Source organism: Tachyglossus aculeatus, chromosome 22, assembly GCF_015852505.1.
Source record: "Tachyglossus aculeatus isolate mTacAcu1 chromosome 22, mTacAcu1.pri, whole genome shotgun sequence".
NCBI lineage: Eukaryota > Metazoa > Chordata > Mammalia > Monotremata > Tachyglossidae > Tachyglossus > Tachyglossus aculeatus.
In genome coordinates, this window is record NC_052087.1 from 55,354,612 (window position 1) to 55,380,289 (window position 25,678).

The 25,678-nt window shown below is 55.3% G+C and overlaps 1 protein-coding gene across 1 annotated transcript in view; it reads left to right on the forward strand.

Annotated features, from left to right (window-relative positions):
• LOC119944166 (mucin-5B-like) overlaps positions 1-25,678 on the forward strand; it is a 110,352-nt gene that overhangs the window by 42,041 nt on the left and 42,633 nt on the right. The window contains exons 20-30 of the mRNA XM_038765384.1: positions 339-490; positions 3,504-3,642; positions 4,142-4,255; positions 8,713-8,892; positions 10,463-10,702; positions 13,234-13,390; positions 13,843-13,971; positions 14,061-14,205; positions 15,849-15,892; positions 16,465-16,662; positions 17,998-25,642. Coding sequence (XP_038621312.1) covers positions 339-490; positions 3,504-3,642; positions 4,142-4,255; positions 8,713-8,892; positions 10,463-10,702; positions 13,234-13,390; positions 13,843-13,971; positions 14,061-14,205; positions 15,849-15,892; positions 16,465-16,662; positions 17,998-25,642 — 9,143 coding nt within the window. The remainder of the gene's footprint in view (positions 1-338; positions 491-3,503; positions 3,643-4,141; positions 4,256-8,712; positions 8,893-10,462; positions 10,703-13,233; positions 13,391-13,842; positions 13,972-14,060; positions 14,206-15,848; positions 15,893-16,464; positions 16,663-17,997; positions 25,643-25,678) is intronic.

The following is a 25,678-nucleotide window of genomic DNA, read 5'->3' on the forward strand; positions in this document are numbered from 1 at the left end:
CTAACTGGCCCTGGTCTGGTCCCATGACCAGCCCAGGCCTCTCCCTGCCCCAGTGACCGTCCCGGGCCTTCCCCGACTCCACTGACCGGCCCCAGCTCCCCCCAACCCCACACTGACCATCCCAGGCCCGCCTCCTTGACTGACCCAAGGCCTTCCACCACGCCGCTGACCAGCCCTGGCTTCCCCCAAGCCCTCTGGCCATCCCTGGCATCTCCCTACCCGACTGACCGGGCCTGTCCTCCTCCTGCCCCACTGACGGGTCCCAGCCTCACCCTCCCCACTGCCCATCCCCATCCTCCCACCACCCCGCTGACCACCCCCGGCCTCCGCCTCCCCAGTACAGCACACGTTGCGTGTCCGGCTGCGTGTGCCCCGGCGGGCTGGTGTCAGACGGGAAGGGAGGCTGCATCGCCCCGGAGGTCTGTCCGTGCGTCCACAATGAGGCCAGCTACAGCCCCGGGGAGACCGTCAGGGTGGACTGTAACACCTGGTGAGTAGTGGCTGAGGGCCAGCGCCGGGGGCGAGGGAGTGGGGGTCCAGACGGGTATCCCCGGAGATCCCCCACCCATCCCCAGTCTCCCATACTTTATTCTTTGAGCACTTCCCTTTACCCGCGCTGAGCACTTCCGTCTATAGGCTCATCAGCTGTACATCTGGTCGGTCTCTGTAAAACACGTTTATATGGCTGTCTTCCCCCATTAGAGTCAAAGCTCCTCATCATCAATCGTATTTATTGAGCACTTACTGTGTGCAGAGCACTGTACTAAGCGCTTGGGAAGTACAAGTTGGCAACATATAGAGACAGTCCCTACCCAATAGTGGGCTCACAGTCTAAAAGGGCAGGAGACCTGTCTTGGACTTCTGATGCACTTCCCACCCACTTAATACAGTGCATTTCATCCAATAGGCACTCAAAAAATACTACTACTCTGATTACTGCTACTATTACTACTGCTACTACTATTACTAATACTGCCACCACTACTTTTCAATCAGTCAATGGTATTTATTGAGTGCTTACTGTGTGCAGAGCACTGTACAAAGCGCTTGGGAGAGGACAATACAACAATAAACAGACACATTCCCTGTCCATAATGAGCTTATAGTCTAGAGGAGCAGCGTGGATCAGTGGAAAGAGCCCAGGCTTTGGAGTCAAGGGTCATGAGTTCGAATCCTGGCTCTGCCAATTGTCAGCTGTGTGACTTTGGGCAAGTCGCTTCACTTCTCTGGGCCTCAGTTCCCTCATCTGTAAAATGGGGATTAAGACTGTGAGCCCCCTGTGGGACAACCTGATCTCCTTGTAATCTCCCCAGCGCTTAGTACAGTGCTTTGCACATAGTAAGTGCTTATTAAATGCCATCATTATCATTATTATTATTATTAGAGGACCCCTATTACTACTACTATTTATTATTATTATTATTTGCCATCGAGTCATTTCCGATTCAAAGCTACTCCATGGATATACTTTCTCCAGAACATCCTGTCCTCTGCCCTAATCTGCAACCTTTCTAGTGGTAGAAGCAGAGTGGCTCAGTGGAAAGAGCACGGGCTTTGGAGTCGGAGGTCATGGGTTCGAATCCCGACTCCGCCACATGTCTGCTGTGTGATCTTGGGCAAGTCACTTAACTTCTCTGGGCCTCAGTTACCTCATCTGTAAAATGGGGATTAAGACTGTGAGCCCCACGTGGGACAACCTGATCAGCCTGTATCCTCCCCAGCGCTTAGAACAGTGCTTTGCACATAGTAAGCGCTTAACAAATGCCAATTATTATTATTATTATTAGTATTAGTATTAGTATTATTATTATTATTATTATTCCATTATCGTTGTTATGGTCTCTACCATCTGGCTGCCCGTCTGCCTCTTCCATGTTTTCCCTAGACTTTTCCTAGCATTAGCATCTTCTCCAGAGAATTAGTCCTCCTGATGATGTGTCCAAAATATGCTAATCCAAGTCGAGTCATTTGGCCTTCCGAAGACCACATTGGTTTAATTTGCCCTAAAATCCATTTGTCTGTCTTTTGGGCAGTCCATGGTATTCGCAAATGCCTTCTTCAACACCACATTTCAAATGAATCGGTGCTCTTTCTATCCTGTTTCTTCACTGTCCAGTTTTCGGATCCATACACTGTCACTGGAAATACCATCGAGTTGACCATTTGAATTTTTGTGCCAGTAGTTACATCAGCACATTTCACGACTTTTCCCAAGCTCTTCATAGCAAGTCTTACTATTGCTACTACCATTATTACTACTGCCACCACTATTACTACTATTACTACTATGATTAGTGCACACAGGAAGCGCTCAATAAATATGATTGAATGAATGCTACTACTACTGCTATTATTAATAATTATGGTATTTGTTAAGCGCTTACGACGTGTGCCATCTTAAACGCCGCTGTGGCTACAAGCAAATTGGGTCGGACCTATCCCACTTGGGGCTCACGATCTTAATTCCCAGTTTATAGATGAGGTGACTGAGTCCCAGAGAAGTGAAGTGACTCGCCTAAGGTCACACAGCAGACAAGTGGAAGAGCCGGGATTAGAACCCAGGCCCATGCTCTATCCACTACACCATGTTGCTTAGAGAAGCAGCGTGGCTTAGTGACAAGAGCCCAGGCTTGAGAGTCAGAGGATGTGGGTTCTGATCCTTTCTCCTCCATCTGTCTGCTGTGTGACCTTGGGCAAGTCACTTCACTGCTCTGTGCCTCAGTTTCTTCATCTGTAAAATGGGGATTAAAAGTGTGAGCCCCATGTGGGACATCCTGATTACCCCATATCTACCCTAGCACTTAGAACAGTGCTTGGCACATAGCAAGCGCTTAACAAATGCCATAATTATTATCATTATTATTACTCCCAACTGCTGCTGCTGTTACTACTACCACTACTATTACTACTACTACTACTATCAATCAATCAATCCATCAATCGTATTTATTGAGCGCTTACTATGTGCAGAGCACTGTACTAAGCGCTTGGGAAGTACAAATTGGCAACATATAGAGACAGTCTCTACTGTCTGACAGTACTACTACTAGAGACAGTACTACTACTACTACTACTACTACTACTACTACTACTACTACTACTACTACTATTACTACTATTAAAACACACTTATCCACTTATCCATCCTGGCCATCCCTTGTGATAACCACTGGTGTCTTTTTCCCCTTGGTCTGACAATCAATCAATTCATGACATTTACAGAGCATCTACTTTGTGCAGAGCACCATACTGAGCGCTTGGGAGAGAACAGTAGAGTTAGTAGACACATTCCCTGCCCTCGAGAAGCTTCTAGTCTACCGTGTGCAGAGCGCAAAATGAAACGGACGCAAAATAATTTCCTGATAGAAAAGGAGAAGGGGAGGTGGGGTATGCAGGCGGAAACGTGGGTAGCATGAAGTGTGTAAAATGTGGCATGATGTTGGGGGTCGTGGGGTGGCTTTTGTTGCTCGCTGGAAATCTTGTCCACCCCCCATCCACCACAGCACGTGCAAGGACCGGGTTTGGGAATGTACCCAGGAGGCCTGCATGGGCACCTGCTCCGTCTACGGGGACGGACACTACGTCACCTTTGACGGGGAGAGCTACACCTTCGAGGGGAGCTGCGAATACACGCTAGCCCAGGTATACGGTCCACCACCACCCCCAGATTCCCCACCCTCCCCATTCTGCTCCCAGACTCCCTCATCCAACCCTTCCCACCCTCCGGCACCCCTGTCTGCCCCCCATCTCCCCCTCGTCCCCCTCTCCATCCCCCCCATCTTACCTCCTTCCCTTCCCCACAGCACCTGTATATATATGTTTGTACATATTTATTACTCTATTTTACTTGTACATATCCATTCTATTTATTTTATTTTGTTAGTATGTTTGGTTTTGTTCTCTGTCTCCCCCTTTTAGACTGTGAGCCCACTGTTGGGTAGGGACTGGCTCTAGATGTTGCCAATTTGTACTTCCCAAGCGCTTAATACAGTGCTCTGCACATAGTAAGCGCTCAATAAATACGATTGATGATGATGATGATGATCCCCGGGTCTGGTCCTGGATGCCTCAGTCTGGCCTGGGCCGTTCTCGTCCCCCGGGTCTGCCCTCCGCCCCCCGACAACCCTCCATCTCCCCACAGGACCACTGCGGGGGCAACGGCAGCGCCCCGGGCTCTTTCCGGGTCATCACCGAGAACGTGCCCTGTGGAACCACGGGCGTCACCTGCTCCAAGGCCATCAAGGTCTTCCTCGGGGTGAGTGCCCATCTTGGGGGCCGGGGCCGGGGCAGCGACTGCCTCGGTTGGCCAAAGGGAATTATCTGCGCTCTCTCAGTTGCGGCTTCCCGAGACACAAGGGCTTAGGTGGTCCTGAGAGTTGCTCCTTTATTTGGAAAGTAATAATAATAATAATAATAATGTTGCCATTTGTTAAGCGTTTACTATGTGCAGAGCACTGTTCTGAGCGCTGGGGGCGTACAAAGTGATCAGGTTGTCCCACGTGGGGCTCACAGTCTTAATCCCCATTTTACAGATGAGGTAACTGAGGCTCAGAGAAGTGAAGTGACTTGTCCAAGGTCACACAGCAGACATGTGGCGGAGCCGGGATTCGAACCCGTGACCTCCGACTCCAAAGCCTGGGCTCTTTCCACCGAGCCACGCTGCCTCTCCGTAGCTCTAGCATAGTAGTAGTATATGGTATAGTAGTAGTAGAGAAGCAGCATGGCTCATTGGAAAGAGCTGGGGCTTTGGAGTCAGGGGTCGTGGGTTCGAATCCCAGCTCTGCCAATTGTCAGCTGTGTGACTTTGGGCAAGTCACTTCACTTGTCTATGCCTCCGTTCCCTCATCTGTAAAATGGGGATTAAGACTGAGCCCACCGTGGGACGACCTGATCAGCTTGTGGCCTCCCCAGCGCTTAGAACAGTGCTTTGCACATAGTAAGTGCTTAATAAATGCCATCATTATTATTAGTAGTAGTAGTCTATGGTCATGGGTTCGAATTCCGGCTCTGCCACTTGTCAGCCGTGTGACCTTGGGCAAGCCACTTAACTTCTATCTGCCTCAGTTACCTCATCTGTAAAATGGGGATTAAGACTGTGAGCCCCCCGTGGGAAAACCTGATCACCTTGTATCCCCCCCAGTGCTTAGAACAGTGCTTTGCACATAGTAAGCACTTAACAAATGCCACCATTATATCAATCAATCAGTCAATTGTATTTATTGAGCGCTTACTGTGTGCAGAGCACTGTACTAAGCGCTTGGGAAGTACAAGTTGGCAACATATAGAGACGGTCCCTACCCAGCAGTGGGCTCACAGTCTAGAAGGGGGCTCACAGTCTAGAAGGGGTAGTAGTAGTAGTAGCAGCATAGTTGTAGTAATAATGCTAATGGTAATAATTATACTAGTAACAATAGTTTCCTAGTAATAGAGTAGTAATAATAATGATGATGATGGCATTTATTAAGCACTTACTATGTGCAAAGCACTGTTCTAAGCGCCGGGGAGGTTACAAAGTGATCAGATTGTCCAACGGGGGGCTCACAGTCTTCATCCCCATTTGACAGATGAGGGAACTGAGGCCCAGAGAAGTGAAGTGACTTGCCCAAAGTCACACAGCTGACAAGTGGCTGAGCCGGGATTTGAACCCATGACCTCTGACTCCTAAGCCCGGGCTCTTTCCACTGAGCCACGCTGCTTCTCAAGTGACAGGTATAAAAGTGGCAGGGTATAGTGAGAAGCAGCACGGCATAATGGAGGAGCCCGGGCATGGGACTCAGAAGGACATGGGTTCTAATTCTGCCTGCGCCACTTGTCTGTTGTGTGACCTTGAGCAAGTCACTTCACTTCTCTGGGCCTCAGTTACCTCATCTGGAGACTGGGGATTGAGACTGTTTGCCCCCTGTAGGAAAGGGACTGGGTACACCCCATTTACTTGTATTCACCCCAGGGCTTAGTACAGTGCCTGACACAGAGTAAGCGCTTAACAAATACCATTAAAAAAAGGTGCTGGAGGAGGAGAAGGAGTAGAATGATAATAATGATGACATTTATTAAGCGCTTACTATGTGCACAGCACTGTTCTAAGCGCCGGGGAGGTTGCAAAGTGATCAGGTTGTCCCACGGGGGGCTCACAGTCTTCATCCCCATTTTACAGATGAGAGAACTGAGGCCCAGAGAAGTGAAGTGACTTACCCAAAGTCACACAGCTGACAGTTGGCAGAACCAGGATTTGAACCCATGACCTTTGACTCCAAAGCCCGGGCTCTTTCCATTGAGTCACGCTGCTTCTCTAATAGTAATAGTAGCACTAGTAATAATAGTATAGTATTCATTCATTCAGTCAGTCATATTTATTGAGCGCTCAATGTGTGCAGAGCACTGTACTAAGAGCTTGGGAAATACAAGTTGGCAACATATAGAGACGGTCCCGACCCAACAACAGGCTCAATCTAATAGTAAATCTATTATATACTTATATACTTATATTATATACTTAATATATAGTACTTATATACTTATATATATATATATATTAAGTAGTCAATCTAATAGTAGTAGTAATGGTATTTACTGAGCACCCACTGGGTGCAGTGTACTGAGCACTTGAAGAGAAAAATAATATTGGCAGACATAATAATAATAATAATAATAATGATGGTATTTGTTAAGTGCTTATTATGTGCCAAGCACTGTTCTAAGCACTGACAATCCCTGCCCTTACGGAGCTTACAGTCTACTCTTGCAGAGCACTGTACTAAGCACTGGAGAGAATCCAACTGAGTTAGTGGACATGATCCCTGCCCTTAAGGAGCGTTCGGGCTACTCTGTGCAGAGCACTGTGCTGAGCAGTTGGGACAGGACAGAATGTGGAGTAGACTGCCCTCAAGTAGCTTACAGCCTAACAGGCTCTAGATGGGGCAGAAACACACCGTTAAGTGACTCTGGAGAGTTCGCCAGAAGGAGATGGGCAGGCGTAAGTGATATACCAATGTCAGGAGCAAGAACAACAAGCAGGATATGTCAGGAAGCAATGGATGCCAGAAAGAGGTGGCTGAATAAATAACGGACAATGCATTGGGGCATTAAAATCCCCAAGTAATTGTGTGGCTTCAGGAGCATCGGGAGGTAATTAGGGCAGGCTGCTTGGAGGAGGTGGAATTCCAGTGGGCCGCCTGGGGTGGGGAGGGAGATCCAGGCTGGGGGACGGAGGCAGGGGACTGTGAGCGGGTGTGGGCAGTGGGGTGTGATAGCTGGGTGGAGGTGGTGGGGGGAACCTGAATAATATAACAATAATATAAAATAATATAATATATAATAATATAATAATGATGATGGTAATAGTAATAATAATAACAATAATTGTGGCATTTGTTAAGCGCTTACTATGTGCCAGGCACTATATTAAGCAGTGGGGGGGGGATACAAGCAAATGGAGTTGGGCACAGTCCCTGTCCTTCAAGGGGCTCACAATCTTAATCCCCAGTTTACAGATGAGGGAACTGAGGCACAGAGAAGTGAAGTCAGTCAGTCGATCGTATTTATTGAGCTCTTATTGTGCGCGGACCACTGTACTAAGTGCTTGGGAGAGGACTGTAGAAAAATAAACGGGCACATTCCCCACCCACAACGAGCTTACAGTCTAGAGGGGGCAGAGACAGACATGCATAGAGAGAAATAAATGAGAGGTGGACATGAGTGGTGTGGGGCTGGGAGGGGGGATGAATAAAGGGAGCGAGTCAGGGTGACACAGAAGGGGGTGGGAGAAGGGGAAAGGGGGGAGTTCTAGACTGTGAGCCCACTGTTGGGTAGGGGCCGTCTCTATATGTTGCCAACTTGTACTTCCCAAGCGCTTAGTACAGTGCTCTGCACCCAGTAAGCGCTCAATAAATACGATTGATTGATTGTTGGGTAGGGACCGTCTCTATATGTTGCCAACTTGTACTTCCCAAGCTCTTAGTACAATGCTCCACACAGTAAGCGCTCAATAAATACGATTGATTGATTGTTGGGTAGGGACCATCTCTATATGTTGCCAACTTGTACTTCCCAAGCGCTTAGTACAGTGCTCTGCACACAGTAAGCGGTCAATAAATACGATTGAATGAATGAATGAATGAGTTAGTGAGGGAAGGCCTCTTGGAGGGGATGGGCCTTCAGTAAGGCTTTGAAGTGGGGGAGACTCATCGTCTGTCGGATTTGAGGAGGGAAGGCGTTTCCAGGCCAGAGGCAGGATGCGGGCGAGAGGTCGGTGATGAGATAGACCCTCTCCCCCTCGTTCCCCTCTCCATCCCCCCCATCTTACCTCCTTCCCTTCCTCACAGCACCTGTATATATGTATATATGTTTGTACATATTTATTACTCTATTTTACTTGTACATATCTATTCTATTTATTTTCTTTTGTTAGTATGTTTGGTTTTGTTCTCTGTCTCCCCCTTTTAGACTGTGAGCCCACTGTTGGGTAGGGACTGTCTCTATATGTTGCCAATTTGTACTTCCCAAGTGCTTAGTACAGTGCTCTGCACATAGTTAGCGCTCAATAAATATGATTGATGATGATGATAGACGAGATGGAGGGACGGTGAGAAAGTTGGCGTTGGAGGAGCGAAGTGTGCGGGCTGGGTTGCAGTGGGAGAGTAGCAAACTGAGGTAGGAGGGGGCAGGGAGTTTCGGATTAGGTAACACCTGCCTCCTCTTCCCCCCAACCCTCAGGGCTACGAACTGATCCTCAGCGAGGGGGACATCGCGGTGGTCCAACGGGGAGCCGGCGGGAGCATCCCTTACAGCGTCCGGACCATGGGCATCTTCCTGACCATCGAGGCCCAGAACGGTCTGGCCCTGCTGTGGGACAGAAAGACCAGCATCTTCATCCGGCTGAGCCAGGAGCTCAAGGTGAGGCTCCTGAAGGGGAACCCCGAATCCCCCCCTTTTTTATGGTCTTTGGTAAGCGCTTACTATGCGCCAGGCACCATGCTAAGCGCTGGGATAGATACCAGATAATAATAATAATAATAATAATGGCATTTTATTAAGTGCTTACTATGTGCAAAGCACTGTTCTAAGCGCTGTAGAGGTTACGAGATGATCAGATTGTCCCACGGGGGGCTCACAGTCTTAACCCCCATTTTACAGATGAGGGAACTGAGGCACAGAGACGTTAAATGACTTGCCCAAAGTCACCCAGGTGACAAGTCATGGAGCCGGGATTCGAACCCGTGACCTCTGACTCCAAAGCCCGGGCTCTTTCCACTGAGCCACGAGATAATCGGGTTTGGTGCTGTGTATGTCCCATGTGGGGCTCACAGTCTCAATCCCCATTTTGCAGATGAGGGAACTGAGGCAGAGGGAAGCGAAGTGCCACACAGCAGACAAGTGGTGGAGCCGGGATTAGAACCCAGCCCCTTCTGATTCCCGGCCCCGTGCTCTATCCACTAAGCCATGCTGCTTCACTGTTTCCAGTCTACCCTGTGCAGATCACTGGACTGAGCGCCTGGGCCAATAAAGTTAGTTGGCTCGGTCTCTGCCCTCAAGAAGTTTCCAGGGACAGGGACTGGGTATTTATTGAGCGCTTATTGTGTGCAGAGCACTGTACTAAGCGCTTGGGAAGTACAAGTTGGCAACATATAGAGACAGTCCCTACCCAACAGTGGGCTCACAGTCTAAAAGGGGGAGACAGAGAACAAAACCAAACGTACTAACAAAATAAAATAAATAGAATAGATATGTACAAGTAAAATAAATAAATGTCCTGTACTGAGTGCCTGGAAGAGTCCAGTAGAGTTTGTGCACATCAATCAATCAATCAATCGTATTTATTGAGCGCTTACTGTATGCAGAGCACTGTACTAAGCGCTTGGGAAGTACAAGTTGGCAACATATAGAGACAGTCCCTACCCAACAGTGGGCTCACAGTCTAAAAGATAATGGCATTTATTAAGCGCTTACTATGTGCAAAGCACTGTTCTAAGCGCTGGGGAGGTTACAAGGTGATCAAGTTGTCCCACATGGGGCTCACAGTCTTAGTCCCCATTTTACAGATGAGGTAATCAATCAATCAATCAATCAATCAATCGTATTTATTGAGTGCTTACTATGTGCAGAGCACTGTACTAAGCGCTTGGGAAGTACAAATTGGCATCACATAGAGACAGTCCCTACCCAACAGTGGGCTCACAGTCTAAAAGGGGGAGACAGAGAACAGAACCAACTGAGGTAACTGAGGCCCAGAGAAGTTAAGTGACTTGCCCAAAGTCACACAGCTGCCAATTGGGGGAGCCGGGGTTGGAACCCATGACCTCTGACTCCAAAGCCCGGGCTCTTTTCCACTGAGCCACGCTGCTTCTCTGCACATGATCCCTGCCCTCAAGGAGCTTCAGTCTCGAGGGCCCGGGTCTGTGCTGGACAGGGTGAGGGGTCTCAGGCTCCGGGTAGGTTGTAGACAGGCCCCAACCGCTCCCCTCAGGGCCGGGTGTGCGGGCTGTGCGGCAACTTCGACGACCACGGGGGCAACGATCTGACGACGCGCAGCGGGTCCGTGGTGGGCGACGTGCGGGAGTTCGGCAACAGCTGGAAGTCATCTCCCTCCTGCCCGGACGCCGTGACCCCCAGAGACCCCTGCACCGCCAACCCCTACCGCAGGGCCTGGGCCCATCGACGCTGTGCCATCCTCCACAGTGATGTCTTCGCCCTCTGCCACCGCCAGGTACAGCCAATCACAGGGGACGGTGCGGGATCGCCATCCCTCCTCATATCTGACAGACAATCATCATCATCAATCGTATTTATTGAGCGCTTACTGTGTGCAGAGCACTGTACTAAGCGCTTGGGAAGTACAAGTTGGCAACATCTAGAGACAGTCCCTACCCAACAGTGGGCTCACAGTCTAAAAGGGGGAGACAGAGAACAAAACCAAACATACTAACAAAATAAAATAAATAGAATAGATATCATCATCATCATCAATCGTATTTATTGAGCGCTTACTGTGTGCAGAGCACTGTACTAAGCACTTGGGAAGTACAAGTTGGCAACATCTAGAGACAGTCCCTACCCAACAGTGGGCTCACAGTCTAAAAGGGGGAGACAGAGAACAAAACCGAACATACTAATAAAATAAATAGAATAGATATGTACAAGTAAAATAAATAAATAAATAAATAGAGTAATAAATATGTACAAACATATATACATATATACAGGTGCTGTGGGGAAGGGAAGGAGGTAAGACGGGGGTGATGGAGAGGGGGACGAGGGGGAGAGGAAGGAAGGGGCTCAGTTTGGGAAGGCTTCCTGGAGGAGGTGAGCTCTCAGTAGGGCCTTGAAGGGAGGAAGAGAGCTAGCTTGGCGGATGGGCAGAGGGAGGGCATTCCAGGCCCAGGGGATGACGTGGGCCGGGGGTCGATGGCGGGACAGGCGAGAACGAGGCCCGGTGAGGAGATTAGCGGCAGAGGAGCGGAGGGTGCGGGCTGGGCTGGAGAAGGAGAGAAGGGAGGTGAGGTAGGAGGGGGCCAGGGGATGGACAGCCTTGAAGCCCAGGGTGAGGATGCCCCTCATCCTCCTTCAAAGCCCTATTGAAGACACATCTCCTCCAAGAGGCCTTCCTGGACTAAGCCCTGGAAGGCCATCCCTCCTCATATAATAACAATAATAATGATGGTATTTGTTAAGCGCGTACTATGTGCCAAGCCCTGTTTTAAGCGCTGACATCATATCCAACGGACAATGACTCTCCCTCCGTTCAAAGCCTTATTGAAGGTACATCTTCATCCCTTCACTCTTATTTATTGAGAGCTTACTGTGTGCAAAGGACTGTACTAAGCACTTGGGAGAGTGCAATATAACAACAAACAAACAACAATAAACAACAAACAGAAGACTTCCAAGAGGCCGTCCCTGACTAAATCCTGGAATTTCTTCCTTCCTCTCATCCAACAGACAGTGATTCTCCCCTGCTTCAAAGCCTTACTGAGGGCCCATCTCCTCCAAGAGGCCTTCCCTGACTAAGCCCTCCTTTCCTCTTCTCCCACTCCCTTCTGCGTCACCCTGACATGCTCCCTTTATTCATCCCCGCTCCCAGCCCCACACCACTAACGTCCATATCTGTCATTTATTTCTTTCTATTCGTGTCCATCTCCCCCTCTAATAATAATGGCATTTATTAAGCGCTTACTATGTGCAAGGCACTGTTCTAAGCGCTGGGGAGGTTACAAGGTGATCAGGTTGTCCCACGGGGGGCTCACAGTCTTCATCCCCATTTGCCAGATGAGGTAACTGAGGCCCAGAGAAGTGAAGTGACTTGCCCAAAGTCACACAGCTGACAAGTGGCGGAGCCGGGATTTGAACCCATGACCTCTGACTCCAAAGCCCGTGCTCTTTCCATCGAGCCACGCTGATCACCTCAAGACTGTAGACTCTAGACTGTAAGCTCGTCGCGGGCAGGGAATGTATCTGTTTATTGTTATATCGTCCCCTCCCAAGCGTTTAGTACAGTGCTCAGCACACAGCTCAATAACTACGATCGACTGACTGACCTGACTAATCAATCAATGGTATTTATTAGTGGCTACTGTGTGTATTCCTGGGCTTAGAGCTTAGACGTCCAATAGAGTTTGGTAAACACAGTCCCTGTCATCATCAATCATCATCAATCGTATTTATTGAGCGCTTACTATGTGCGGAGCACTGTACTAAGCGCTTGGGAAGTACAAATTGGCAACATATAGAGACAGTCCCTACCCAACAGTGGGCTCACAGTCTAAAAGACTGTCTTCGAGGAACTTCCAGTCGTCTGTGTGTCGTCTGTCTCCCCCTTTTAGACTGTGAGCCCACTGTTGGGTAGGGACTGTCTCTATGTGATGCCAATTTGTACTTCCCAAGCGCTTAGTACAGTGCTCTGCACATAGTAAGCGCTCAATAAATACGATTGATTGATTGATTGATTGATTGAGTACTGTACTGAGCACTGGAGAGAGCACAGTAGAGTGAGTGCCCTCCGGGAGGTGACCGCCGAACTAGAGGATGGACGTAACAGGGACGGGGCTGAGCTGAGGACGGGGCAGCGGGGAGGCCCATGGGTGGCCAGAGGGAGCCCAGCGTGATGCCAACCCTGAGCCACGGTGCCACAACTTGGCGAGCTTGGGGCGGCATTGAGGGGTGGGGGGCTCCCGCTGGCCTTTTTGCCCCTGGCCTTCTTCTCCAGCCTGACCGCCCATCCGTCCCCGTGGTGGTGGGCAGGTGGAGCCATCAAGGTTCTACGAGGCCTGCGTGAGCGACGCGTGTGCCTGCGACAGCGGCGGGGACTGTGAGTGTTTCTGCACCGCCGTGGCCGCCTACGCCCGGGCCTGCAACCAGGTCGGGGTCTGCGTCTCCTGGAGGACCCCCGACATCTGCCGTGAGTGCCCGCCCGCACACCCCTAGATCATCATCAGCATCATCAATCGTATTTATTGAGCGCTTACTGTGTGCGGAGCACTGTACTAAGCGCTTGGGAAGTACAAGTTGGCAACATATAGAGACAGTCATCATCATCAATCGTATTTATTGAGCGCTTACTATGTGCAGAGCACTGTACTAAGCGCTTGGGAAGTACAAGTTGGCAACATATAGAGACAGTCCCTACCCAACGGTGGGCTCACACCGGGCCTGGGACAGGGGGCCGGGAGGAGGGCGGATCCGGGGGCAAGAGAGTCAGGGAGGAGACCAGCATGGGGAAGGACGGCTCCCACCTTCCCGGAGCCCGACGAAGGGGATCAAGGGGTCAGTGTTCCCCCTGAACCCCCTCCCCGGCCGCCGGAGCCGGACGGGGCCACCTGACACGGCCTCCTCCGGCCCCTGCTCCCTCAGCCCTGTTCTGCGATTACTACAACCCCAAGGGCGGGTGTGAGTGGCACTACCAGCCGTGCGGAGCCGCCTGCATGAAGACCTGCCGTAATCCCACCGGGAAGTGTCTCAACGCTCTTCCCGGGTTGGAAGGTAACGACCGACTCGGGGATGGGAAAGAGGGGCGACGGGGGGAAGGGGATGGAGGGCCCGGGGAGAGCCATACTTTCTGTCCGTCTCAGGGTGCTACCCAAATTGCCCGGCGGAGAGGCCCTTCTTCAGTGAACACGAAATGAAATGCGTCTCCCAGTGCGGCTGTTACGACTCAGAAGGAAACTACCACCAGCTTGGGGTGGAGGTCCGCGCCCCCCAGAACTGCCAGCGCTGGTGAGACTGAGCCCGGGAAGGGGCCCGATTCCAACCTCCCCACCTGAAGAGGGACCCTCCCCAAATCAATCAATCAAGCACGATGGCCTAGTGGATAGAGCACGGGCCTGAAATAATTTTTAATAATAATAATTATGGTATTCGTAAAACACTTACTATGCTCTAACGCTGGGGTAGATAAAAGTTAATCGATTGGGACATAGTCCCTGCCCCACATGGGAATCACAGTCTTCATCCCCATTTTCCAGATGAGGGAACTGAGTCCCAGAGAAGTGAAGTGACTTGCCCAAGGTCACCCGGCCCACAAGTAGTAGAGGCAGGATTAGAACCCCAAGCCTGTGCTCTTGACAGCAGGCCATGCCGCCTTGAAGTCAGAAGGGCCTGGACACGTAGTAAGCGCTTAACAAATACCATAAAAAGAAGGACCACGCTGATGCAATAACTTATCCTATACCACCTTGACGACTCCATCACCCTCCTCGCTGACAATAATAATAATAATAATAACTATGGGATTTGTTAAGCACTTACTATGTGCCAGGCACTATACTAAGCACTGAGGTGGATACAGGCAAATCGGATTGGACAGTCCCTGTCCCACATCATCATCATCAATCGTATTTATTGAGCGCTTACTATGTTCGGAGCACTGTACTAAGCGCTTGGGAAGTACAAATTGGCAACCTATAGAGACAGTCCCTACCCCACATGGGGCTCAAAGTCTCAATCCCCATTTTGCAGATGAAGTAACTGAGTCCCAGAGCAGTTAAGTGACTCACCCAAGGTCACACAGCAGACAAGTGGCAGAGCTAGATTAGAACCCATGACCTTCTGATTCCCAAGCCCGGGCTCTGTCCACTTTACCATGCTGCTTCTCTATTAATAATAATGAGAAGATTAATCAAGCACCTACTATGTGCTAAATGCTGGTGTGGACACCCAGTTATGAGATTAGACACAGTCCCCATCCCACAAGGGGCTCCCCATCTACCTCAACCCCATTTTACAGAAGGGGAAACAGAGGTCCAGAGAGGTTCAGGGATTTTCCTTTCTCTTTCTAGAGAAGCATTGTGGCTCAGTGGAAAGAGCCCGGGCTTGGGAGCCAGAGGTCATGGGTTCTAATCCCGGCTCCGCCACTTGTCAGCTGTGTGACTTTGGGCAACTCACTTCACTTCTCTGGGCCTTGGTTCCCTCACCTGTCAAATGGGGATGAAGACTGTGAGCCCCACGTGGGACAACCTGATCACCTTGCAACCTCCCCAGTGCTTAGAACAGTGCTTTGCACATAGTAAGCGCTTAATAAATGCCATCATTAATTTCCTGAGGTTGCACAGCAGGCCAGGAGCAGAGCCGGGACTAGAACCCAGGTCTCTCAACTCCCAGCTCCATATTTCTTGGTGTTCCTTCATCCACCTTCTCCTCTTCTGTATGCATTCCTGGCACATAGTAAGCACTTAAAAAATACCATCATTATTATTATCATTATTATTATTATTATTAGAGCGAGACCCTCCCCACCCACTGTCCATCCTGGGCCCCTGAGTCTGGGCTCAATTACCTGGGAAAAGCGTAATGAAGAGTGTCTCTTTCCTTGATCTCTCATGATTCACAGATCTTCCTTCCTCTCTCCCCTCTTCCTATAGCCAGTGCACCCCCGAAGGCATCGAATGCTGGCCGGACCAGATGGGTAAGTCCCGACCGGGTCCCCAGGAGCCGGGAGGGTGGCGGGGGTCTTCGATAAGGCACCTACTACAGCTCCAGGACCTAGGGGTTGCTCAGTAAATGCTCCAGCTGGCAGCCCCGGGCCATCACCGCAATGGTGGTGGTTTTGACACTGCCCACCAGATGCTGGGAAGACTACCTAAAGTCACAGCTCCTCCAGGAAGCCTTCTCTGATTAAGCCCTCATTTCCCCACCCTATTCATCCTCCCTGCTGCATCACCTACACACTAGGTCTCTACCCATAAGTGCTCTGATGCTCACCCCACCCCCAGCCCCACGGCCCATCCGTCGCTGAACACAAGTGCTCAGTACAGTGCTCTGCACACAGTAAATGCTCAATAAATGCCCACAGCCTTATGCTCTGCCCCTATCTAATTTATTTTAGTGACTCTCTCTCCATGTAGCTCCTGTAGAGCAAAGATCAAATCTCTGGTGTTGTCCTCTCCCAAGCGCTCAGTACAGTGCCTCCTGCACACACATGAGTGTTCAGTACAGGCCATCGGGTTGACTGGCGGGTGGCTGGGTTGTGGCCCACAGCCTGCACCTGCGAGTACGAGGGGAAGACATACCAGGTTGGAGAACTGATCTACCATACGTCGGACGGCACCGGGGGCTGCCTGACCGCCGTGTGTTCCCCCGGGGGCCGCATCGACCGCACCTCCGAGGCCTGCACCCACGCCCCGTCCACCACCCCGTTCTCCTTCTCCACCCCCACCACGCCCCAGCCCACCACAGGTAGCACCACGGCCGGATGGTGGGAGGACCGGGGGGAGGGGGCGAGCCCCGCTCTGAGTGCTGGGGGAGACGCGGGACCTTAGTGTCGGACGTGGGCCCGGGGAGGCGGGTGGCCAGAGTTGGAGAAATCCGGGGAGGGGATGGAGAAGGGAGAGAGAGATGATGAGAGAGAATGAGTGAGAGAGAAATGGGAAGGAGAGAAGAGAGAGAGAAAGGAAAAGGGGAGAGGGAAGAGGAAGAGAGAAAGTGAGGCAGAGGAAGGGAGGAGAGGAAGAGAAGATGGGAGACAGAAACAGAGAAGAAGGGAGAAGGATAGGGAGAGAGGAGAGGAAGAGAAGATGAGAGACAGAAACAGAGAGGAAGGGAGGAGAGGTGGAGGAGGAGAGGAAGAGAGGATGGGGGAGAGAGGAGAGGAAGAGAAAATGAGAGTCAGAATCAGAGGAAGCGAGAAGGAGAGGTGGAGGAGAGAGGAGAGCCAGAAACAGAGAGAGGAAGGGAGAGGAGAGATGGGGGAGAGGAAGGGAGAGGAGAGGTGGGGGAGAGAGAAGGAGGAGAGCAACAGAGAAGAGGAGAAACAGAAACAGAGAGGAAGGAGAAGGAGAGGTGGAGGAGGGGAGAAAGAGATGATGAGAGTCAGAAACAGAGAGGAAGGGAGAAGTAGGGGCGGAGGAGAGGAAGAGGGGGAGGAGACAGAAGCAGAGAGGAATGGGGAAGAGAGGTGGGATAGAGAGGAAAGGAAGAAAAGAGAAGAGATTCAGAAACGAAGAGAAAAGAGAGGGAGGGAGAAAATGAGACAGAGAGAAGGGGGAGGAGAGAGAATGGAGAGGAAGACAGAAAATGAGAGACAGAGAGATGAGAGGAAAGCGAGGGGTGAGGAAGAGAGTAAATGGGAGACTGAAAAGGAAGGTTAAAGGGAGAGAGAAAAGGGGGAGAGAGAAAGGGGGAGAGGAAGAGAACAAATGAAGGAGAGAGAGAGGGAGAGAGTAATGAGGAAGAGAAAGAGGAAGGGAGAAGAGCTGGAGGAGGTGGGAAAGGGAGAGCAAATCAGGGAAAGAGTAAAGGTAAAAGAAGAGAAAAGGGGGAGAAGAGAAAATGAGAGCCAGAGAGAGGCAGAAGAGGAAAGAGAGGAAAAGAAGAGAGAAAATGAGTGGCTGAAAGAGGGAGAGAAAGTGAAAGAGAGATGGAGGAGAGGGAGAGAGAGAGGAAGGGGGGAAAGGTGAGGCTCAGTGAGCTCCCATCATTCCAAGGGGCAGGAAGCACTCCATCAATAGCCGGGGATGTGGCCCCATTGTCCAGGAAAGCTGATCCCCCCACCACCTCCCCTGTATCCCCCAGGGCCCACGTCCCCACCCACGATCCCCACGGTGTGCGTCCGCGAGAGCTGCCAGTGGTCAGCCTGGCTGGACGGTAGCCACCCGGGGGCCGTGTCCGACGACGGCGGTGAGTTCGAGAGCCTCGAGGAGCTCCGGGAGAGGGGCTTCCCGATCTGCCGGGCGCCCCGGGCCGTGGAGTGCCGGCTGGCAGAATTCCCCGACACCGAGCCGGGGGCGAAGGGTCAGCAGGTGCTGTGCACCCTCACTGAGGGGCTGCAGTGTTGGCATCGGGACCAGGGCCCGCCGGGCTGCCTCAATTATGAGATCCGAGTCCTCTGCTGCAGCTACGTCTCCTGCGAAACCTCGGTCAGCCCCGGAGTCAGGCCCACCCCGTCAACCACGGCCCCCCCGACCGCCTCCCTGTCCACCAAGGAGATGGCCACCAGAAGGGAGACCACTCTGCAGTCCACCCCCGCCTCCGGGTCGCCCGGGACCATGATGTCGGCCGGCACCAGCCACACCGTCGCCCCCCTGACCCTCCCCGAGGCAGCGACCACCACGCTCCGGGCCGGACCAGGGATCACCTCCGCCGTCCTCTCCCCGACGTCTCCCCTGGGGTCGACGTCGGGAGGCTGGCCCACGTCGCCTAGCGGGGCGTCCACGGGGACCCCGACGACGACGGCCGGATCCACCCCGTGCCACCCGGGTTGCCAGTGGACGGAGTGGTTTGACGTGGACTTCCCGTCGTCGGGGGTGACGGGAGGGGACTTTGAGACCTACGACAGCATCCGGGCCGCCGGGGGGAAGCTCTGCCTGACTCCCGTCAAGGTGGAGTGCCGGGCCGAAAACTACCCCGGGGTGAGCATTGACCAGATCGGGCAGCACGTGCAGTGTTCCTTGGAGCGAGGACTGATCTGCCGGAATGAAGACCAGCCGGGAAAGTTCAACCTGTGCTACAACTACAACATCAGAGCCCTGTGCTGCGACGACTACAGCCACTGCCCGGGCGGCCCTCCGGGGGCGACTACGGCGGAGACCCCGGCGGCGACGACCACCCAGCCCACGTCCGGCAGGCCGATGGAAACCGTCCGCTCAACTGCACCGTCCACGGGGAAGGTGTCGCTCACTGCCACGACGGCCCATCTGCTCCGGAGCACTCAGGCCAAAGGCACGGCCACCACACAGCGCATTACCTCTGCCGGGGGGCCCAGTAGCCCCGGGAGGACCAGAACCAGCCCCGGGACTCCTGGAACCGGCTCCACATTCGGCACGACCTCCATGGCTCCGGCCAGGACCACCACCACCGTGTCCGTCACCGAGGCCCTGACGACCACGGCCTGTCGGCCCGCCTGTCGGTGGACGGAATGGTTCGACGTGGACCACCCCAAGCCCGGAGCAAGCGGAGGCGACGTGGAGACGTACCAGTCGATCCGAGCAACCGGACGAAGCTTCTGTGGGAGGCCCCAGGATGTCCAATGCCGGGCGGAGAGATACCCGGACATGACAGTGGATCAGGTCGGCCAGGCCGTCTACTGCGACGTGGCCTTCGGGCTGGTGTGCAGGAACAGGGAGCAGACGGGGAAGTCCAAGCTGTGCTACAACTACCAGGTGCGTGTGCTGTGCTGTGACGACTTCAGCCACTGCCCGCCCACCGCCACCATAAGCCCAAGCCCCACGGCCACCACCCGGACACCCACGACTGGCGCCCCATCACCGCCAACAACGATTATCCTGCCGTGGTCATCCCTCCCGTCTGAAAGCACCACTGCCACCCACGAGACCGTCTCAGAGCCGGTCAGAAGCACCACCCAGTTGATCACTGTCCCACCCCAGACTCTTCCCACTTCACAGACAACGAACGGGCCGGCCACCACCGCTCCTCAGGGATGGACCCCGCCGGGGACCCCCTCCGAGCCAGCTACGACCACCGCCTCCACCACAGCCCTCCCGACAACTAGATCCACTCCTCCGGCCTCGGCCCCCATCAAAGACCACACAAGCCCCACGCCCACCTCCTGCCAGCCCGCATGTCACTGGACAGAGTGGTTGGACACGGACTATCCCCAGTCCGGGCCGGACGGCGCAGACATAGAGACGCTCGATAACATGCGGGCCTCTGGCCGGCACCTCTGCAAAGCACCCACAACCATCGAGTGTCGGGCGGAGAATTACCCCGACTTGCCCATCCGGGACGTGGGACAGAAAGTGCTGTGCGACGTGAACGTGGGTCTGGTCTGCAGGAACCACGAGCAGGCGAGCCCCTTCAAACTCTGCTTCAACTACCACGTCCGATTCCAGTGCTGCGACGACTACAGCCACTGCCCGACGTGGACACCGTCCGTCTCAGCCTCTACAACCACCAGTCACCGCACCGCATCCTCGGTGCCATCCGCTCCTCTGTCCCCGACCACGGGGGCAACGACGGAGTCTCCCCCGGCCCCTGTGGGGACCACCCTGAAGGTGACCCCTTCCCTACATCCGACCAGCCCGTGGCCGGGAACCACCACCACTGCCACGGTGGCCAACCTGTTCCCAAACTCTCCAGGCAAAGGCACAACCACCACGCATAAGGTCACTTCCACTGAGGGTCCCAGCAGTCCAGGAAGGACCAGAACCAGCCCCGGGACTCCTGGAACTGGCTCCACATTCGGCACGACCTCCACGGCTCCGGCCACGACCACCACCACCGTATCCGTCACCGAGGCCCTGACGACCACGGCCTGTCGGCCCGCCTGTCGGTGGACGGAATGGTTCGACGTGGACCGCCCCAACCCCGGGGAGGGCGGCGGCGATGTGGAGACGTACCAGGCGATCCGAGCGGCCGGACAAAGCTTCTGTGGGCGGCCCCAGGACGTCCAGTGCCGGGCGGAGAGATACCCAGACATGACAGTGGATGAGGTCGGCCAGGCCGTCTACTGCGACGTGGCCTTCGGGCTGGTGTGCAGGAACAGGGAGCAGACGGGGAAGTCCAAGCTGTGCTACAACTACCAGGTGCGTGTGCTGTGCTGTGATGACTTCAGCCACTGCCCGCCCACCGCCACCATGAGCCCGAGCCCCACGGCCACCACCCGGACGCCCACGACTGGCGCCCCATCACCGCCAACAACGACTATCCTGCCATGGTCCTCCCTCCCTTCTGAAAGCACCACTGCCACCCATGAGACCGTCTCAGAGCCGGTCAGAAGCACCACCCAGTTGATCACTGTCCCACCCCAGACTCTTCCCACTTCACAGACAACGAGCGGGCCGGCCACCACCACTCCTCAGGGATGGACCCGGCCGGGAACCCCCTCCGAGCCAGCTACGACCACCGCCTCCACCACAGCCCTCCCGACAACTAGATCCACTCCTCCGGCCTCGGCCCCCATCAAAGACCACACAAGCCCCACGCCCACCTCCTGCCAGCCCGCATGTCACTGGACAGAGTGGTTGGACACGGACTATCCCCAGTCTGGGCCGGACGGCGCAGACATAGAGACGCTCGATAACATGCGGGCCTCCGGCCGGCAGCTCTGCAAAGCACCCACAGCCATCGAGTGTCGGGCGGAGAATTACCCCGACTTGCCCATCCGGGACGTGGGACAGAAAGTGCTGTGCGACGTGAACGTGGGTCTGGTCTGCAGGAACCGCGAGCAGGCGGGCCCCTTCAAACTCTGCTTCAACTACCACGTCCGATTCCAGTGCTGCGACGACTACAGCCACTGCCCGACATGGACACCGTCCGTCTCAGCCTCTACAACCACCGGTCACCGCACCGCATCCTCGGTGCCATCCGCTCCTCTGTCCCCGACCACGGGGGCGACGACTGAGTCTCCCCCGGCCCCTGTGGGGACCACCCCGAAGGTGACCCCTTCCCTACATCCGACCAGCCCATGGCCGGGAACCACCACCACTGCCACGGTGGCCAACCTGTTCCCAAACTCTCCAGGCACAGGCACAACCACCACGCATAAGGTCACTTCCACTGAGGGTCCCAGCAGTCCGGGGAGGACCAGAACCAGCCCTGGGACCCCTGGAACCGGCTCCACATTTGGCACGACCTCCACAGCTCCGGCCACGACCACCACCACCGTATCCGTCACCGAGGCCTTGACGACCACGGCCTGTCAGCCCGCCTGTCGGTGGACAGAATGGTTCGACGCGGACCGCCCCAACCCCGGAGCAAGCGGAGGCGACGTGGAGACGTACCAGTCGATCCGAGCAACCGGACGAAGCTTCTGTGGGAGGCCCCGGGATGTCCAGTGCCGGGCGGAGAGATACCCGAACATGACAGTAGATCAGGTCGGCCAGGCCGTCTACTGCGACGTGGCCTTCGGGCTGGTGTGCAGGAACAGGGAGCAGACGGGGAAGTCCAAGCTGTGCTACAACTACCAGGTGCGTGTGCTGTGCTGTGACGACTTCAGCCACTGCCCGCCCACCGCCACCATAAGCCCGAGCCCCACGACCATCACCCGGACGCCTCCGACTGGCGCCCCATCACTGCCAACAACGACTATCCTGCCATGGTCTTCCCACCCATCTGAAAGCACCACGGCCACCAGTGAGACTACTACCAGTGAGACCGCCCCAGGCCCGGGCAGGACCACCACCCGGTTGACCACTGTCCCACCCCAGACTCTTCCCACTTCACAGACAACGAGCGGGCCGGCCACCACCGCTCCTCAGGGATGGACCCAGCCAGGGACCCCCTCCGAGCCAGCCATGACCACCGCCTCCACCACAGCCCTCCCGACAACTAGATCCACTCCTCCGGCCTCGGCCCCCATCAAAGACCACACAAGCCCCACGCCCACCTCCTGCCAGCCCACATGTCATTGGACGGACTGGTTGGACACAGACTATCCCCATTCCGGGCCGGACGGCGCGGACATCGAGACGCTCGACAACATGCGGGCCTCCGGCCGGCAGATCTGCAAAGCACCCACAGCCATCGAGTGCCGGACAGAGAATTATCCCAACTTGCCCATCCGGGACGTGGGACAGAACGTGCTGTGTGATGTGAACGTGGGTCTGGTCTGCAGGAACCGCGAGCAGACGGGCCCCTTCAAACTCTGCTTCAACTACCACGTCCGATTCCAGTGCTGCGACGACTACAGCCACTGCTCGACCTGGACGCCGTCCGTCCCGGCCTCCACGGCCACCGGCCTCCCCACCCCGTCCTCGATGCCCTCCGCTCCTCCGTTCCCGACCACGGCGGCGACGACTGAATCTTCCACGGCCCCGGCGTGGACCACGCCTAAGGTGACCCCGACAGGTCCACATCCTGGGACCACCACTAAGACCACTGTGATCAACCTGCTTCCATACTCCCCGGCCACAGGCACGTCCCCCGTGGCCACCACGCACCACGTCACTTCCACTGAGGGGCCCAGTAGCCCTGGGAGGACCAGAACCAGCCCCGGGACTCCTGGAACCGGCTCCACATTCGGCACCACCTCCGCAGCTCCGGCCACAACCACCACCACCACCACGTCCGTCACCGAGGCCCTGACACCCACATCCTGTCAGCCCGCCTGTCGGTGGACGGAATGGTTCGATGTGGACCGCCCCAAGCCCGGAGCTCGCGGGGGTGACGTGGAGACGTACCGCTCGATCCGGGACGCAGGACACAGCTTCTGTGGTCAGCCCGAGGAGCTGGAGTGCCGGGCGGAGCGATACCCGGACGTGCCGGTGCACCAGGTCGGACAGACCGTCTACTGCGACGTGGCCTTCGGACTGGTGTGCAGGAACAGAGAGCAGACGGGGAAGTCCAAGCTGTGCTACAACTACCAGGTGCGCATGCTCTGCTGTAACCACTTCAGCCACTGCCCGCCCACCACCACCATGAGCCCGAGCCCCACGGCCACCCCCAGGACGCCCGTGACCGGAACCCCGTCACTGCCAACGACGGCCATCCTGCCATGGTCGACCCTCCCATCTGAAAGCACCACCGCCACCAGCGAGACCAGTTTGGGGCCGGTCAGAACCACCACCCGGTTGACCGCTGTCCCACCGCAGACTTCCCCCACTTCACAGACAACGAGTGGGCCGGCCACCACTGCTCCTCAGGGATGGACCCGGCCGGGGACCGCCTCCGAGCCAGCCAGTACCACCGCCTCCATCACAGCCCTCCCGACAACTAGATCCACCCCTCCGGCCTCGGCCCCCGTCAAAGTCCATACGAGTCCCACGCCCACCTCCTGCCAGCCCGCATGTCATTGGACGGACTGGTTGGACACGGACTATCCCCAGTCCGGCCCGGACGGCGCGGACATCGAGACGCTCGACAACATGCAGGCCTCTGGCCGGCAAATCTGCAAGAATCCCGTGGCCATCGAGTGCCGGGCGGAGAATTATCCCGACTTGCCCATCCGGGACGTGGGACAGGACGTGCTGTGTGATGTGAACGTGGGTCTGGTCTGCAGGAACCGCGAGCAGACGGGCCCCTTCAAACTCTGCTTCAACTACCACGTCCGATTCCAGTGCTGCGAAGACTACAGCCACTGCCCGACCTGGACGCCGTCCGTCCCGGCCTCCACGACTACTGGCCTCCGCACCGCGTCCTCAGCGCCCTCCACTCCTCCGTCCCCGACCACGGCGGCGACGACGGAGTCTCCCACGGCCCCGGCGGGGACCACCCCTAAGGTAACCCCGACAGGTCCACAGCCAGGGACCACCACTAAGGCCACTGTGACCAACCTGCTTCCAAACTCTCCGGCCACAGGCACGTCCTCCACTGCCACCACACATCGCGTCAGTTCCACTGAGGGGCCTAGTAGCCCGAGTAGGACCAGAACCAGCCCCAGGACTCCGGGGACCGGCTCCTCATTCGGCACGACCTCCACGGCTCCGGCCACGACCACCACTACCAGCCTCAGCCCCACGGCCACCATCTGGACGCCCGCATCTGGATCCCCATCACTGCCGACGACAGCCATCCTGCCGTGGTCGTCCTTCCCGTCCGAAACCACCACCGCCACCAGCAAGAACATCTCGGAGCCGGTCAGAACCACTACACTTTTAACCACGGTCCCACCCCAGACTCTTCCCACTTCACAGACGACGGGAGGGCCGGAGACCACCGCTCCTCAGGGATGGACCCGGCCGGGGACCCGCTCCGAGCCAGCCACGACCGCCGCCTCCAACACAGCCCTCTCGACAACTAGATCCATCCCTCTGGCCTCGGCCCCCGTCATAAGCCCCACGAGCCCCACGCCCTCCTCCTGCCAGCCCGCATGTCACTGGATGGAGTGGTTGGACATGGACTATCCCCAGTCCGGGCCGGACGGCGCAGACATCGAGACGTTCGACAAGATGTGGGCCTCCGGCCGGCTGATCTGCAAGAATCCCGTGGCCATCGAGTGCCGGGCGGAGAATTACCCCGACTTGCCCATCCGGGACGTGGGACAGAACGTGCTGTGCGACGTGAAAGTGGGTCTGGTCTGCAGGAACCGCGAGCAGGCGGGCCCCTTCAAACTCTGCTTCAACTACCACGTCCGATTCCAGTGCTGCGACGACTACAGCCACTGCCCGACCCGGACGCCGTCCGTCCCGGCCTCCACGGCCACCGGCCTCCCCACCCCGTCCTCGGCGCCCTCCACTCCTCCATCCCCGACCACGGCGGGGACGACGGAATCTCCCACGAGCCCAGCGGGGGTCACGCCTAAGGTGACCCCGACAGGTCCACAGCCAGGGACCACGGCCACCGTTTTCACGACCCCTGT